This window comes from Cetorhinus maximus, chromosome 4 (genome assembly GCF_964194155.1).
Source record: "Cetorhinus maximus chromosome 4, sCetMax3.hap1.1, whole genome shotgun sequence".
In the NCBI taxonomy this organism is placed as follows: Eukaryota; Metazoa; Chordata; class Chondrichthyes; order Lamniformes; family Cetorhinidae; genus Cetorhinus; species Cetorhinus maximus.
Window position 1 is genome coordinate 34,310,273 of NC_135882.1, and position 15,413 is coordinate 34,325,685.

The 15,413-nt window shown below is 44.0% G+C and overlaps 1 protein-coding gene across 3 annotated transcripts in view; it reads right to left on the minus strand.

Moving 5' to 3' along the window:
* Nucleotides 1-15,413, minus strand: part of zfpm2a (zinc finger protein, FOG family member 2a) — a 975,862-nt gene that overhangs the window by 674,788 nt on the left and 285,661 nt on the right. For all 3 annotated transcript variants that reach the window (XM_078540069.1, XM_078540070.1, XM_078540068.1), the window contains exon 2: nucleotides 12,626-12,784. In XM_078540069.1, the coding sequence (XP_078396195.1) occupies nucleotides 12,626-12,760 (135 nt within the window). In that variant the 5' untranslated portion in view covers nucleotides 12,761-12,784. The remainder of the gene's footprint in view (nucleotides 1-12,625; nucleotides 12,785-15,413) is intronic.

Consider the following 15,413-nt stretch of genomic DNA (forward strand, 5'->3'; position numbering starts at 1 on the left):
CATGGAGACCCTGTTCCAGCAGAATGCGGAGATGCACACAGGTCTGCACTCTATCATGTTAGCAATGGACGAGTTCCTGAAGTGGCAATGCGAGAGGGAAATGGGGCATCGCAACGTCCCTCCAGGTGCTCCTTCCTCTCATGGAGTCAGGCCAGGGCCCTTAGGCACCTGAAGGGAGGAGGAGCAGCAGCTGGACACCTGGTCATCCACTTAGGAATCTCAGAGTCTGTCCTCTCCCTCCATGTCCCCTTTGCCTGTGATCTCCTCAACCTTGTCCTTTGTCACTGCAGAGGGAGAAGCTGGCCCACCCGAAGACAGCCAAAGCAAGCTGAGGCCCCCTCCAAGGCCTCAGCTCTCCAGAGGACCCACGCCGAAGTCATCAAAGGCAACAAGGCCAACCATTGCACAGGCTGTCTCCAACCCTGCTGAGGATGTCAGGGCAGCACCTAGAAGAAGTGGTAGGCCTAGAAAAGTGAAGAATTTCTGATCACGTGGTTACACGGGTGAACACATTTTGTCAATTTATAATCAGAAAATATATTCACTTTCACTGAATAATGTGTAATGGTGTCTTTCAGCTTCATTTGCAGGCTTCGCAAGTCCTTCCCCTGCATCCCCTCCCACTAGCAGTTCAGTTTCACGCAGCCAACCCACGAGTGATTCTGGAGGGAGAAGTATGTGTGTGGCAGGGCCTTTCGGAGCCTTTTGCAAGCACTCTCTCAATCACGCAGATCCTTCCTCCATCATCCACATCTCAATGTCCCGAGCATTTTCAATGAATCAGAGAATTTTAATCATACAGAGGGAGGCCATTTGGCCCATCGTGTCTGCACTGGCTCTCCAAATGAGCATTATGTCCTAGTGCCCTGCCTTTTCACCATACCCCTGCACATTGTTTATATTCAAGTAGGCATCTAACGCCCTCTTGAATGCCTCGATTGAACCTGCCTCTACCATACTTCCAGGCAGTGCATTCTAGATCCAAACCACTCGTTGTGTGAAAGAAAATTTTCTCATGTCATATTTACTTCTTTTGCAAATCACTTTAAATTTGTGCCCACTTGTTATTAATCCTTTTACAAGTGGGAACAGCTTCTCCCTATCCACTCTGTCCAGCCCCCTCATGATTTTGAACATCTCTATCAAATCTCCTCTTAGCCTTCTTCTCTCCAAGGAGAACAGTCCCAATCTATCCTCATAGTTGAAATTTCTCATCCCTGGAACTATTCTTGTAAACCTCTTCTGCAGTATCTCCAATGTGTTCAAGGTTACGGGGAGAAGGCAGGAGAATGAGGTTGAGAAACTTATCAGTCATGATTGAATGGCGAGCAGATTCGATGGGCCGAATGGCCTAATTTCTGCTATGTCTTATGGTCTTATGGTGTTCACATCCTTCCTATAACGTGGCGCCCATAACTGTACACAGTACTCCAGCAGAGGTCTAACAAATGTGTTATATAAATTCAGCATAACCTCCCTGCTCTAGTACTCTATGCCCCTTTTACTAAAACCCAGGGTACTATATGCTTTATTAACTGCTTTCTCAACCTGTTCAGCCACCTTCAATGACCTATGCACATATACACCCAGGTCTTTCGGATCCTGCACGCCCTTCAAAATTTCACCCCTTATTTCATATTGTTTGTCCATGTTCTTCTTACCAAAATGCATCACCTCACACTTCTCCGCATTGAACTTCATCGGCTACCTATCGGCCCACTCCACCAATTTGTCTATGTCCTCTTGAAGTTCCACACTGTCTTCCTCACAGTTTACAACACTCCCAAGCTTCGTATCATCTGCAAACTTTGAAATTGTCCCCTGCACACCAAGATCTAGGTCATTAATGTATATCAGGAAAAGCAAGGGTCCCAATACCAACCCCTGGGGAACTCCAGTACAAATCGTCCTCCAGCCCAAAAAATATTCATTGACCATTACTCTCTGCTTCCTATATTTCAACCAATTTTGTGTCCATTTTGCTACTGTCCCTTTTATTCCATGAGCAATAACTTTTCTCACAAGTCTGTTGTGTGGCACTGTATTGAAAGTCCATGTACACCACATCAACAGCATTACCCTCATCAACCTTTTCTGTTGCCTCTTCAAAAACTCCAGAAGTTAGTTAAACACGATTTCCTTATTACAAATCCATGCAAGCTCTTCCCTATCGACCCATATTTTTCCATGTGACTACTAATTCTATCCTGAATAATTGTTTCTAGAATCTTGCCCACCACTGAAGTTAAACTTACTGGTCTGTAATTGCTGGGCTTATCCTTACAACCTTTTTCAACAAGCGCATAATGTTTGCGATTCTCCAGTCCTCTGGCACCACCCTTGAGTCTAGAGAAGACTGAAAGATTATGGCCAGTGCCCCTGCAATTTCTACTCTCACTTTCTTCAATATCCTTAGATGCATCTCATCCGGTCCCGGTGCCTTGTCAACTTTAAGTACTGACAGTCTATTCAACGCTCCATCCTGCTGGGGTTCTCTTTCAGTTGTCCATCTGAATTGACCTGCATCTCCGCCCATCCATTGATCGCACTCCCATGCAGCACCTGTTCCCGCCCAACATGAGGCTCTTTTCACTTTCGATTTTGAAAGGTGACTGTGGTGAATTATGTCTTCAGCTCCCCTATCCTTGCTCCTCCCCCAGTCACCCATGTCCTTTCCTTCATCACTGTTGACCCCCCTGGCATCACCTCCCGCCTCCCCACCGTCACTTACCAGCCAGAATTATTTTCTTTCCAGATGTCCATGTGAACGTTCCCTATCTTCCCGAGAATCTCACTCCATCCACATTGACCTCCCTGACCTTCTTCCCACCTCCAGGGTCCATGTCTGCCCCGAGTCCTTACCAACCACCCTCGTTGTCCCTTCTACTGCTACCATTGCACCCTTACCCTCCCACCCTACTGGCTCACTCTGGCTTCTCTCATACTCACCATTCCCTCCTACCACACCCACACTCATCTCGCTCACCAGTAGGCAGCCATCATCTCCACAGACCCCTCCCTTACACGTTCATCTGGACATCCCCCCCATTTACTCCTTCCTGCCCCACTTACTCCTTCCTCCACCCTTACTACTTCTTCCACCCTTACTCGTTCCATCCCTTTGACTCTTTCTCCCCATCTGAGCTCCTTCCCTTTCAACTTCCTCCCCCTTTACACCTATCTTCTCAGTTGCCGCATTCTTCCCCGTCACACCCTCCTCCCCCTGGATTTCCCCCGACCGCTCCCAACCTCACCCCCCGCCAACACCATAGTTTCCCCCTCCCAACCTCACCCCCTGTGACACCGACGTTTCCCGTCTCCCAGCCTCACCCACCCACCCCACCACCGGTATACATTCCTCTCCCAGTAAAACCTAGACTTTCCTCTCCCACCCTCCCGATACATCTTCCTCTCCCACTCACAGCTGCACCTTCCTCTCCACCCCCTCGACGATCATCTGTTGCAGACCATGATAACTCCAGTGACCTTTCACCTTCTGTGAGCTGATTCGCGGTGGAGCCGTGTCCTTCAGAATCCACCCAGCATGCAATTCATGTTTTCCTCCAGGGTCTGATTGCTGTTGGGCTCCAGCACCTTCTGCTCCTTGGATGTCCACAATGTGAGCAAGGCCCTGACGGTAAGTCCTGGCTTCTGCACGCCACACTTGTCAAGACGTGTTCTGCACTGATGTGTTTTCCCGCCAACATAGACAGTAAATTTGACATGGAGGGATGATTGCCGTGAGCAGGCCTTATAATGATATGCAGATGTATTAAAATGACATTCTCAATGTGCGGCTGTGGGAAAGGCGGCTTGCCAATGACGGGTAGAGCGGACGATTGCTAACTAGTTTCACAGCGGCGTGAAGCTGATTTTTGGCCTTCCCACCATGTTGTCTGCTCACCCCTCCCGACGCCCGTCGCCAAGGGAAATGGAAAAATCTGCCATAAGACTCACCACAACATGAAGAATTCACTTACACCTCAACAGACCAGCCCTAACTTTTTCTGATGTGTTTACTACTTAAATTCATGCACTTCATGTAGTTTACTACCATATCTTTTTTTTATTCATTTGTGGGATGGTTAGATTGCTGGCAAGGCCAGCATTTATTGCCCATGTCTAATTGCCCTTAAGAAGGTGGTAATGAGCCGCCTTCTTGAACTGCTGCAGTCCTTGTGGTGTAGGTACAGCCAGAGTGTAGTTAAGGAGGAAATTTCAGGATTTAAACCCAGCAACAGTGAAAGAACAATGGCACAGTTCCAGGTTAGGATGTATGTGATTTGGAGGGGAACTTGCTGATGGCTGCATTCCCATGTACCTGCTGCCCTTGCACTTCCAGGTGGTAGAGGTTGGGAGTTTTGAAAATGCTATGGAAGGGGCCTTGCCAAGTTGCCGCTGTGCATTTTGTAGATGGTACATTGTGCGCAGGCGTTGGAGGAAATGAATGACTAAGCTGGTGGGTGGATGGGGTGCTGATCAAACAGGCTGCTTGTCCTGGATGTTGTTCATCTTCTTGAGTGTTGCTGGAGCTGCACTCATCCAGGCAAGTGGAGAGTATTTAATCACACTCCTAACTTGTGCCTTGCAGATGGTGAACAGTATTTGGGGAGTCAGAATTTGAGTTACTTGCCACAGAATTCCCAGCCTCTGACCTGTTCTCGTAGCCACAGTATTTATATGGCTGGTCCAGCTAAGTTTCTGGTTAATATTAACCCCCAAGATTTTGCTGGTGGGGATTAGCAATGGTAATGACGTTGAAAAAATTAACACCTCTGTTCAAGAAAGGAGGGAGACAGAAAGCAGGAAACTATAGGCCAGTTAGCCTAACATCTGTTATTGGCAAAATGCTGGAATCCATTATTAAGGAAGTAGCAGCAGAACGTTTAGAAAATCATAATAAAATCAAGCAGAATCAATATAGTTTTATGAAAGGGGAATTGTGTTTGATAAATGTAATAGTGTTCTTTGAGGATGTAAACAAGCAGGGTGGATAAATAGGAACTAGTAGATGTAGTATATTTGGATTTTCAAAAGGCATTTGATAAGCTGCCACATAAAAGGTTACTTTAAGATAAGAACGCATGGTTTGGGGGGATTATATATAAGCATGGATAAAGGATTGGCTAACTAACAGGAAACAGAGCTGGGATAGATGGGTCATATTCAGGATGGCAAACCGTAAGTAATGGCGTGCCACAGTGATCAGTGCTGGGACCTCAACTATTTACAATTAGATGAAGAAACTGGTTATATTGTAGCTAAATTTGTTGATGATACAAAGACAGGTATAAAAGCAAGCTGTGAGGAGGGCACAAAGGGCTGGATTTTTGCTACCGAGGCGGTTAGTTTCAGTTGGCAAATTTCTAGACTTGGCAGACCAACCTCAGCTTATTACACCCATTACACCCAATTTGCACTTCCGGGGACTCAGGACAGAGTCAGGCCTGTCAGCCCTGGAAACAAATCATAGGCACCTACCGAGGTGGACGAGTGCCGAGGTTAGAAGGCCTGCTTCAGTTCTCTGGGACTTTGTCCTAGTTGTTTTAGAAGTTGTTTGGCCCTCTAGCCCTCACCTCTCACAGCCCCATCACCTCAGCCACTCACCATGTCCATTCCAACTCATGTCCCCCACCCAGCCCATGACCCCTCTATGCCAATTCATGCCCCCATCCTCATGTCCATGCCACCTCATACCATCATGTCACCTCATACCCCCATGACACCTCCATGTCAACTTATACCCCATGCCGCTTCCATCCATCTTCATGCCACTTCATATCCCGATACCACCTCATACACCGTGCCACCTCCATAGCTACTCACCAGATCTACAATGGGCAGTCCTCAGGAGCCATGTGGAGATGAAAAAAAACAAAATTCTACCAATCTGATAGTGATCTTACTCATATACACTTGATACTGATTGATACTTGATTCCATTTCATAATTTGAGGATGATACGAAACATGGAAGCATTGTGCACTATGAAGATGATGGTGTAGGACTTCAGTAGGACATTGATAAGTTGGTGGAATGGGCAAACAAATGGCAGATGAATTTCAATGTGGAGAAACGTGAAGTGATTAATTTTGGTAGGAAGAACATGGAGAGACAATATAAAATACAATACAAGTACAATTCTAACTGGGGTGCAGGAGCAAAGACATCCGGGTTTATATGTGCAAAAGACATTGAAGGAACGTGGATGTCCTTGAACATGAATCACAAAAAGTTAGCCTGCAGGTGCAGCAAGCAACTAGGATGGCAAATGAAATGTTGGCCCTTAATGCAAAGGGGATGGATTATAAAAATAGGAAAGTCTTGTTCCAACTGTAAGGGCATTGGTGAGGCCATACCTGGAATACTGTATATAGTTTTGATCTCTTTATTTAAGGAGGGATATACTTGTATTGGAGGCAGTTCAGAGAAGGTTCACTTGGTTGATTCCTGGGATGAAGGGGTTGTCTTATCAGGAAAGCTTAAATAGGTTGGACTATAGTCATTGGGAGTTTAGAAGAATGAGAGGTGACCTTATTGAAACATAAGATTCTGAAGGGTCTTGACAGGATAGAAGCGGAGATGATGTTTTTCCCTCATGGGGGAATATAGAACCTGGGGACATAGTTTCTCTCATTTAAGATGGAGATAAGGAGGAATTCTTCCCTCAGAGAGTTGTTAATCTTTGGAATTCTCTACCCTAGAGTGGAGGTGAGGTCATTGAATATATTCAAGGCTGAGTTAGACAGACTTTTTGATCTACAAGGGAGTCAAGGGTTATGGGGGAGTGGGGGGTGTAAGCAGCAGGACCTCATGAAACGGTAAAAACCCTCTTAATTAAGATATTACAGGGAATACAGGAAAGTGGAGTTAAGGTGACAATCAGACCAGCCATTGTCTTATTGAATGATGGAGCAGGCTCCAGGGGCCAAATGTCCTTTTCCTGCTCCTGCTCTTATGAATGGCAAGTGGAGATAGTTAGATTCTCTCTTGTTGGAGACGGTCATTGCCTGGCACTTGTGCGGCACAAATGTTACTTGCCACTTATCAGCCCGAGCCTGGATATTGTCCAGGTTTTGCTGCATGCAGACACACTCTGGTTCAGTATCTGAAAAGCTGAAAATACCACTGAACATAATCACAGAATGATTACAGCACAGGAGGCCGCCATTTGGCCCATTGTTCTCTGCAAGAGTGCACACTTATTTTCACTCCCCTGCTTTTTCCCCATAACCCTTTTTTAAAATTTTCAGATAATTGTCCAATTCTCTTTTGAAAGCCACGATTTAATCTGCCCCCACCACATTCTCAGGCACTGCATTCCTAACCACCTGCCAAGAAAAAGATTTTCCTCTTGTCACCATTGCCACTTCTGTCAATCAACTTTAATCAATGCCCTCTTGTTCTCAATCCTTTCGCCAATGGGAATAGTTTCTCCCTACCTACCCTGTCCAGACCCCTCATAATTTTGAACACCTCTATTAAATCTCCTTTTAATCTTCTCTTAAACATTCACTCCATCCACCAACGCATAGTGGCAGCAGTATATACCATATACAAGGTGCGCTGCTGCAACTTGTCAAAGTTCCTTCAACAGCACCTTCCAAACATGCAATCTCTACCAACTAGAAGGACAAGGGCAGCATGAAAAAAATACCACCTGCAAGTTTCCCTCCAAGCTGCACACCATCCTGACATGGAGCTGTATTGCTTCTTCACTGTCGCTGGGTCAAAATCCTGGAATTCCCTTCCTGACACCACTGTGGGTGTACTTACACCAAATGAACTTCAGCAGTTCAAGGAGACAGCTCACCACCACCTTCTCAAGGGCAATTAGGAATAGACAATGATCACTGGCCTAACCAGTGATGCCCAGGAAGAATAAAAAAGTGTCCCAACCTCTCCAACCTATCCACATGGCTGAAGTTCCTCATCCCAAGGGTCATTCTCATGAATCTTTTCTGCACCCTTTCTAAAGCCTTCACATCCTTCCTAAAATGTGCTGCCTACATCTGGATACAATACTCCAGTTGAGACCGAATCAAGGTTTTATACAGTATAGTTTTATCATAACCTCCTTGTTTTTGTTCTCTAAGCTGCTATTTATAAATCCCAGGATCCTGTTTGCAATATTAACCCTGTAAAGAACATATTTTTATTTTTTAGACTGTGGCTTTAAGATTAGACTGTGGCTTTAAAAACTACCATGGCTGCAGTTTAAAAGAGATGTTCACTAGAGCAGGAAGAAGAAAATCTACAATGTTGCTATCTCCTGCAACAGTTTATGCCGGGTTGGACAGAATAGTGCTGGGACGGAGACCTGGTTTAAGAGGGAACTGCCTAACGATGGCGTTTTGAATGGCTCCTGACCAAGTGGCCAGGTTCTGTGTGAGGATAGTGCAGTAGATCAGCTCCTAGCCTGAAAAGAGAAAAGATCTGAAATCTCTCTCCTGTGTTTTATAAGACTTCAGTAATCCTGCCATAGTAGCTAGCTGACTATTCCTTACATCGCTGCATTTTACTTTCTTTGAGAAACCCCTGTCAGGAGGAAAAGGGGAAAAATCACCAGTAGAGACATTAAAAGCAAGTTTCAACCAGAGAACCCCACAGACTGCAGCTGCTGAGAGACTACCTTGTGTCAACCACAACAACCTGCAAGAAATTTGGAAGAATGCAATCAAAGTCAACACTTCTAATCCTGAACTCCAGATTGGTGCTTTTGAACTGTTTTATCTCACCCTTAAAATCCATGTTTTGTGTGTCATGTGTGTGTGTGTGTGTGAAGTTAGCAGTTCATATTTTTTTCTTTCACTGGTTACAGACAATTTGTTTAATAAACAGTTATTTACTTGTTAAGTTTATAAACCTGGTGCTCATGTTCTTTGAACCTAAATTAAACAGTTAGGTAGAATTGGGGCACTCTGGTGGTCTGATTAAACTTCTCACATTTGTCATGGCTCAGGGAGCAGTGGGGCTTGATACTACAGTGCACTATCCCCAGTGAGTCGTGACAACACTTTCCTTAACCTGCCCTGCCATCTTTATTCATTTGTGCATATATGCCCCAGGTCCCTCCACTCCTGCGCACCCTTTAAAATGTACCCTTTATTTTATATTGCTTCTCCTCATTCTTCCTCTTAAATAAACAACTTGACTATTCTAAAACTGTGGCTTTAACAGTGCAATCATCAGTGAACATCCTCACCTCTGACTTTATGTTGGAGGTCATTGATGAGGCAGTTGAAGATGGGTGGGCCTAGGCCAGTACACTGTGGAGCTCCTGCAGTGATGTCCTGGGGCCGAGATGATTGGTCTCCAACAGCCACAACCATCCTCTTTTGTGTTAGGTATGATTCCAACCAAGGAGAGATTATCCAAATTTCCACTGACTTCAATGTTGCTAAGGCTTCTTGATGCCGCACTCGGTCAAATGCTGCCTTGATATCAAAGGAAACCACTCTCACCTCATCTCTGGAATTCAGTGGCATTATGCAGGTTTGGATTACTGCTACAATGAGGTCTGGAGCAAACTGGCCCTGGCAGAACCCAAACTGAGTATTAGTAAGTCAGTGTTTTGCTGCTTAAGTGCTCCTTGATAGTACTGTCAACGACACCTTCCATCATTTTGCTCGTGATTGAGAGTAGGCGAATTGATTGATAATTGGCTCGATTGGAGTTATCCTGTTTTTGTGTGGACCTAAAATTTCTGGCAACTTTCTACATTGTAAGGTAGATGCCAGTGTTGTAGCTGTACTGGAACAGCTTGGCTAGGGGCAAGGCTACTTCTGGAGCATGTGTTTAATAATGTAGCTGAGATGTTGTCAGTGTCCATCGCCTTTGATTTATCCAGTGTCTTTAGCTGTTTCTTGATATCATGTGAAGGAATTCAAATTCACCACAGACTTACTTCTGTAATGGTACGAACCTCAGGAAGAAGCCAAGATGGATCATCCACTCAACACCTCTGGCAGAAGATTGTTGTAATGCTTTAGCCTTGTCTTTTGAACTGACGTGCTGGGATGGGGATGTTTATGGGGCCTCCTTCTCCACCAGTTAGTTGTTTAATTCTCCACCATCATTCGTGACTGGATGTGATAGGGATGCAGAACTTTGATCTGATCTGTTGGTTGTTGGATCACTTGGCTCTATCTATTGCATGCTGCTTTCACTGTTCAGCTTGCATTCAGTCCTTTATTTAGCTTTAGCAAGTTGGCACCGCATTTTTAGGTATGCTGTTGGTGCTCCTGGCATGTTCTCCTACATTCCTCCTTGAACCAGGATTGGTCCCCTGGCTTGATAGTAGGAATTTGCTAGGCCATGAGTTTAGATTGTGGATGAATATAATTCTGCTGCTGCTGATGGCCCACAGCACCTCATGAGTTGTTGGATCTATTTGAAATCTATCCCATTTGGCACGGTGGTGGTGCCACACAACATGAAGGAGGGTGTCCTCAATTTGAAGACAGGCCTTTGTCTCCACAGGGAGTGTACAATGGTCATTCCTACCAATAGCGTCATGGATAGCTGCATCTGCGACAGTTGCATTGTGAGGTGCATTGCTGGTTGGTGAGAATGATGTGAAGTAGATTTTTCCCTCTTGTTGGTTCTCTCATCATCTGCCGCAGAGCCAGCCTGGCCCAGCTCAATCAGTAGTCGCGCTACCGAGCCACTCTTGGTGATGAATATTGAAGTGCCCCACACAGACAACGTTCTGTGCCCTTGCCACCCTCAGTCTTTCTTCTAATTGGTGTTCAACATGGAGGAGCACTGATTCATCAGCTGAGGGGCTGGATGGCAGGTGGCAATCAGCAGGAAGTTTCCCTGCCTGTGTCTAACCTGATGCCATGAGACTTCGTAAACCCTTGACATGAAAAAATGTTTCCTAACCTCCTCTTTATATTCAGTTTATCCTCTACAATGTGGAATAGTGGTACTGTTGATGAAATGGGCATTAAAGGCATTGAGAAACTGGTGATATAGTTTGAATCAGGAGAGTCTACAACTATGATAATATGCCTGCATATGTGTGTTGCATATCACTATACATTTAACACAATTTGACAAGTCTAATATACTTACAGCACTGAGTTTTCAGAAACAGATCAGCTGAAACTATTTGATCAAATGAGAGGAAATTTGATCACATCTTTAAACTAAAGTCTTAGGACTCTTAGAGAAAAGAACAAAACAATGGTGGCCTGAGGGAGTGATAATGTCTCGCCAAAGGCGCCTGTTGTAAAACAAATCACTGAGCTGCTAAATCGGCTGTATCAATGCTCTATCAGTGTCTGTGTTCCAAACAAATCAGAAGACAAGAAGGCAAAGATTCGGGTCAATAAGCTTAGGCGATTTACACATACAACTCCTCGAGCAAGGTAGAAACAAAGTCATATCGGCTTTTTTCAGCTTTGTGCACCAAGCTTCTGTCAGTCCAAAGAGAACTCCAAATGTCAATATAATATGCTCTGTAGCTAAGATAATTTAAAGGAGCTCAAATTCATAATCCTCACAAAAAAGGTACCACTGGCTTTGGAGATTTTGATATTAAACGACACAAAGGCAGAGTGATCAAGGCACAGGCATTGAGTATTGATGCTTCTAGAGGGATTCACACATTGGCATGGGATCTATCATTACAGCTGCTTAAGAAAGACAGAATATTGACTGAAAAGGTTTGAAGGGCAGACAAAACCTGGTGCCTGATTAGAAAATGTATGACATGAGACATCGAAAGCTATCAGATGAAGCACTTATAGCAAGGAATTAAGGCAAACTAGAAAAAGTGTCATGAAGAAAAGCTTCATTACACTAACAAATGTAAAAAAAATCCTTCACTGTTATCAGGTGATTTTTATTAGTCATGCCAAGGAAATGAAGAGAGTACATTAGATTCCAGCAACTATTAAGAGTCATAACCTTTTCAGTGTCACTACTGAAAAGAAATAACTCTTCAGGTATGTGAACCCAGGAGACACTTGTCTTACACTTTACTGAATTAGTCAGGAGATCATGCAACATTGTCACAGATGATCACTAAGTGCAAAGCGAAGCTGCGACCCAAAGACAGGCATGCTTGACAATGCCATACATAAGAATTAATACTTTTGGATCAAGAGTCTATGTTCCAGCTGTGTCAGATGCATACACCAAACTGATGGCATGACCAAACCTTTCCACAAATATTTTACTAGAGTTTGTTCTTATCAGTCCTCCTTTATTACTAATTGCACACCTGTGCAGAAATATTTATCTCATTATTATACCTCCACATAAGGCAGGAGGAGGATGGGGGAGTTGCAGTTAAGACATGCAAAGTGCGAAACACAATCCTAATTCACTGCACACACCTATTGCTTTTTATACCCGCTGGTTAACGGGACTTCTGAGTGTCCTGTCAGAGTGAGGCAGGACGATTAACTGACATAAACTGACACAGTTGGACTCCTAAAAAGTATTTGGGAACCAGATTTGAAACTTACTGCTGCTGTGTGGATTTTTCAAGGATCCAGGAATGGCATGTAATGCAAATATGCTTCAATAACAGAAAGTTCTACAACAATGCAATAACACCCAATGGACCAGAAGTAACATCCATATTATAGTAAAATCTATTCAGTCCAGTTACCTTTACCGCAGTAATATTCTGCTTCTTCACAACTGAGATGTTCTGAGCCATAGTCTGCTGAGAAGTTTTCCTCAAGGGTGTAGTCTCCTCTGCTAATTGTATCATTTTCTTCAGACAGACATTCTTCCTCATCATCCTCAAATGTGCCTTCGAGTGGTCCTGTTAATACAGAATGAGGTGTCTGAGTTATACAGTTCGCACAGGTCACAGCTTCAACTACATTCTTGTCACAGTCTTCCATTTTTTTATTCGCAAAGAACTCAATAATACAAGTTCACAACATTCAGCACATCCAATGACATTACAAAGCAGACTTCAGCACTTCTACAGGCAACATATGTAAGACAGTCCTCAAGACCATGAATAAAGCATGTGTTCTTTATGCCACTATTATGACAATCTTCAGAATTGTACTTCTTGCATCATATCAAGATTTGAAACTGACTGGTTAGGGTGAAGATTGTTCTTTGGAATCTTTTATTTGTTCAGTTGCATGATCAAGCTACCATGGATACTACTTTCACAACACAATGTACAAGCAAAGAAGTGCAGCTTACTATTAAAAGCAGAGAGGTTACATGTGATAGCCTGAAAAGGAAGAGAGACACAGTGAAAAAAATCTTTAATGATGGTATTGGATTTTAAATTAATGTTATGATCCCAGCTGATGTTACTACTGGACAAGCCAAATCCCAGGGTGGAACCCAGCTTGATAGATCCTAACTTTTATTTTTTCGTTTAGATACGTGGAGAGTGGCTACTGGGCAGAGTCACAGGAGTCAGCTGATGAACTTTTAACAAAAGAATAAAACATTTATTAAACAAGAAAAGATGAAATATATTACAATACTCCTTCACCCACGACTATACCTTTACAGATATATACAGATTCGTAAGGATAACACAAGTTACAAAAGCTTTCTTATACTCTAATGTTCACAGTAAGTACACAGTGCATGTAAACCAATAGGCGACTTGCGGTTAGTCACACCACCCCCTGAAACCAAGTGACAGATGCCACCCTAAACAGATGCTATGAATATCTCCTCAACGCCCCCCAGACACTTGTTACAACATGAGCCAACTGGTCTCACTGAAGTCCGTCTTTCACACGAGGGTTTCTAATCTCCACTCTCGCAGAACTTGCTCTGGAATCTTCTCCCAAACAACGCTTTCTCTCAGACATCTTCCACAGGGGTCCACCTCCAGGGTTTTGAACTCTCCTTCCAATCGGCACGAGCATTCAAGTTTTCTTCCACCCACTCTCTCTCACTGACTCAGCCGTGTCAACAGAACACCACTGCGTCACAAGCCCATAGTAAAGAGTTACAGACCTTCGGCTGTCCCCTTGGATCTCCTGGCTTCTTGCTTTAAGTCTGCTTCCTGCAGCTTTCTTCTCTTTAAGCTTGGAGCCTTCCTCTCTGCTCCACACTCTTAACTTCACTAAACAGGATCTTTTCCAGGTTCTTGTCCTTGTCCTTTGATTAGACTGTCCTCTTGGGACCTTGCCTGTTCCATTCGTGTGTGTGTGTGTGTGTGTGTGTGTATGTGTGTGTGTGAGGAGTGGCGGTGTTGGGGGGGGCTCCCTCTCTGGACCCCTGTTGCTAGACAACAGCCCAGTTTTTCTACTTTGTTTTAACTTCCCTAAACCACTACCCCCCTTGATAACACAGCTCTTCACTTCCAGGATCATAAAACTCATTTGAATGGAGGCATATAAACAAAGCCTTGAGACCTGCCATCTCCACTCTGAAATGAAACTAGATCCCAGGTTTCACCTTTTTAACCCACAAATAGAAATACAAATTAAACTTAAACTTAAAGATATACCTTATTCCTAACACACCCAAATACACATATAACTTACTTTCCTAACATTACTCATCTATGAGTTAAAGTGAGTTAAAATATTTCAGTCCTGAACTTGCTTTTCATTAGTTTGCCCTTATGTTCCCTTGTCATACAGTTACAGCTTAATGCTTCATACACTAAGCCAATGACACCTGGAATGTCTCGGCCACATTCATTGGATGGATGGCGACTGTGTACCCAAAGAGCTTCTGTACGGTGATCCGGCCATTAGGTCACAACCTGCTTGAGTTATATACTACCACTACAAGGGCACCTGCAAATGAGATATGAAGATTGTGGACATCAAGACAGACAACTGGAAGACAGCTGCCAATGTCCTGGACATCTGGAAGCTGACTGTTCAGAGGGACATTGGAAGAGGTAAAGAGAAACGGAAAACTCAGCTGGGTGAGAGGAGGACTCAGAGAAAAAAAGAGGCCCGAGGATCCTGCACCTTCTCAGCATACTGCCTTCATCTGGAACAAGTGTGGCAAAGCCACACCAAGTGTTGTTTAATACAGGGACGATCACCAAGGCCAAACCATCATTTCATGAGACAGAAGGCTGCCATGCATTGCTATGAGGCTGAAGTAGCTGAGTTTTTCAAATGTGTCCTGATTACTCAGATGTTTAATTTTGGAGTTCAGCCTGTGGCTCTACTTTGAACCATTTCCACAACTTGGATGTTTACTATAAGCTCAATAGCCAGAGCTGAATGTGGTATACAAAGTCTATATCACCAAATGATGGCAATGTGGTTCTTATCACAAAATCACACCTCGGCTTGGCCCACTACTCCTTTGGCACTCTCCTTTGAGTATCTCACTTTGTTTCACCATGATCTCACTGGATGGCAGAAGGGCTCAAGGAGCTAAATGGCCTATTCCTATTCCTAAATGTTCCCTCTCACCTCTTCTTTAAAATACTTCTACTCTAC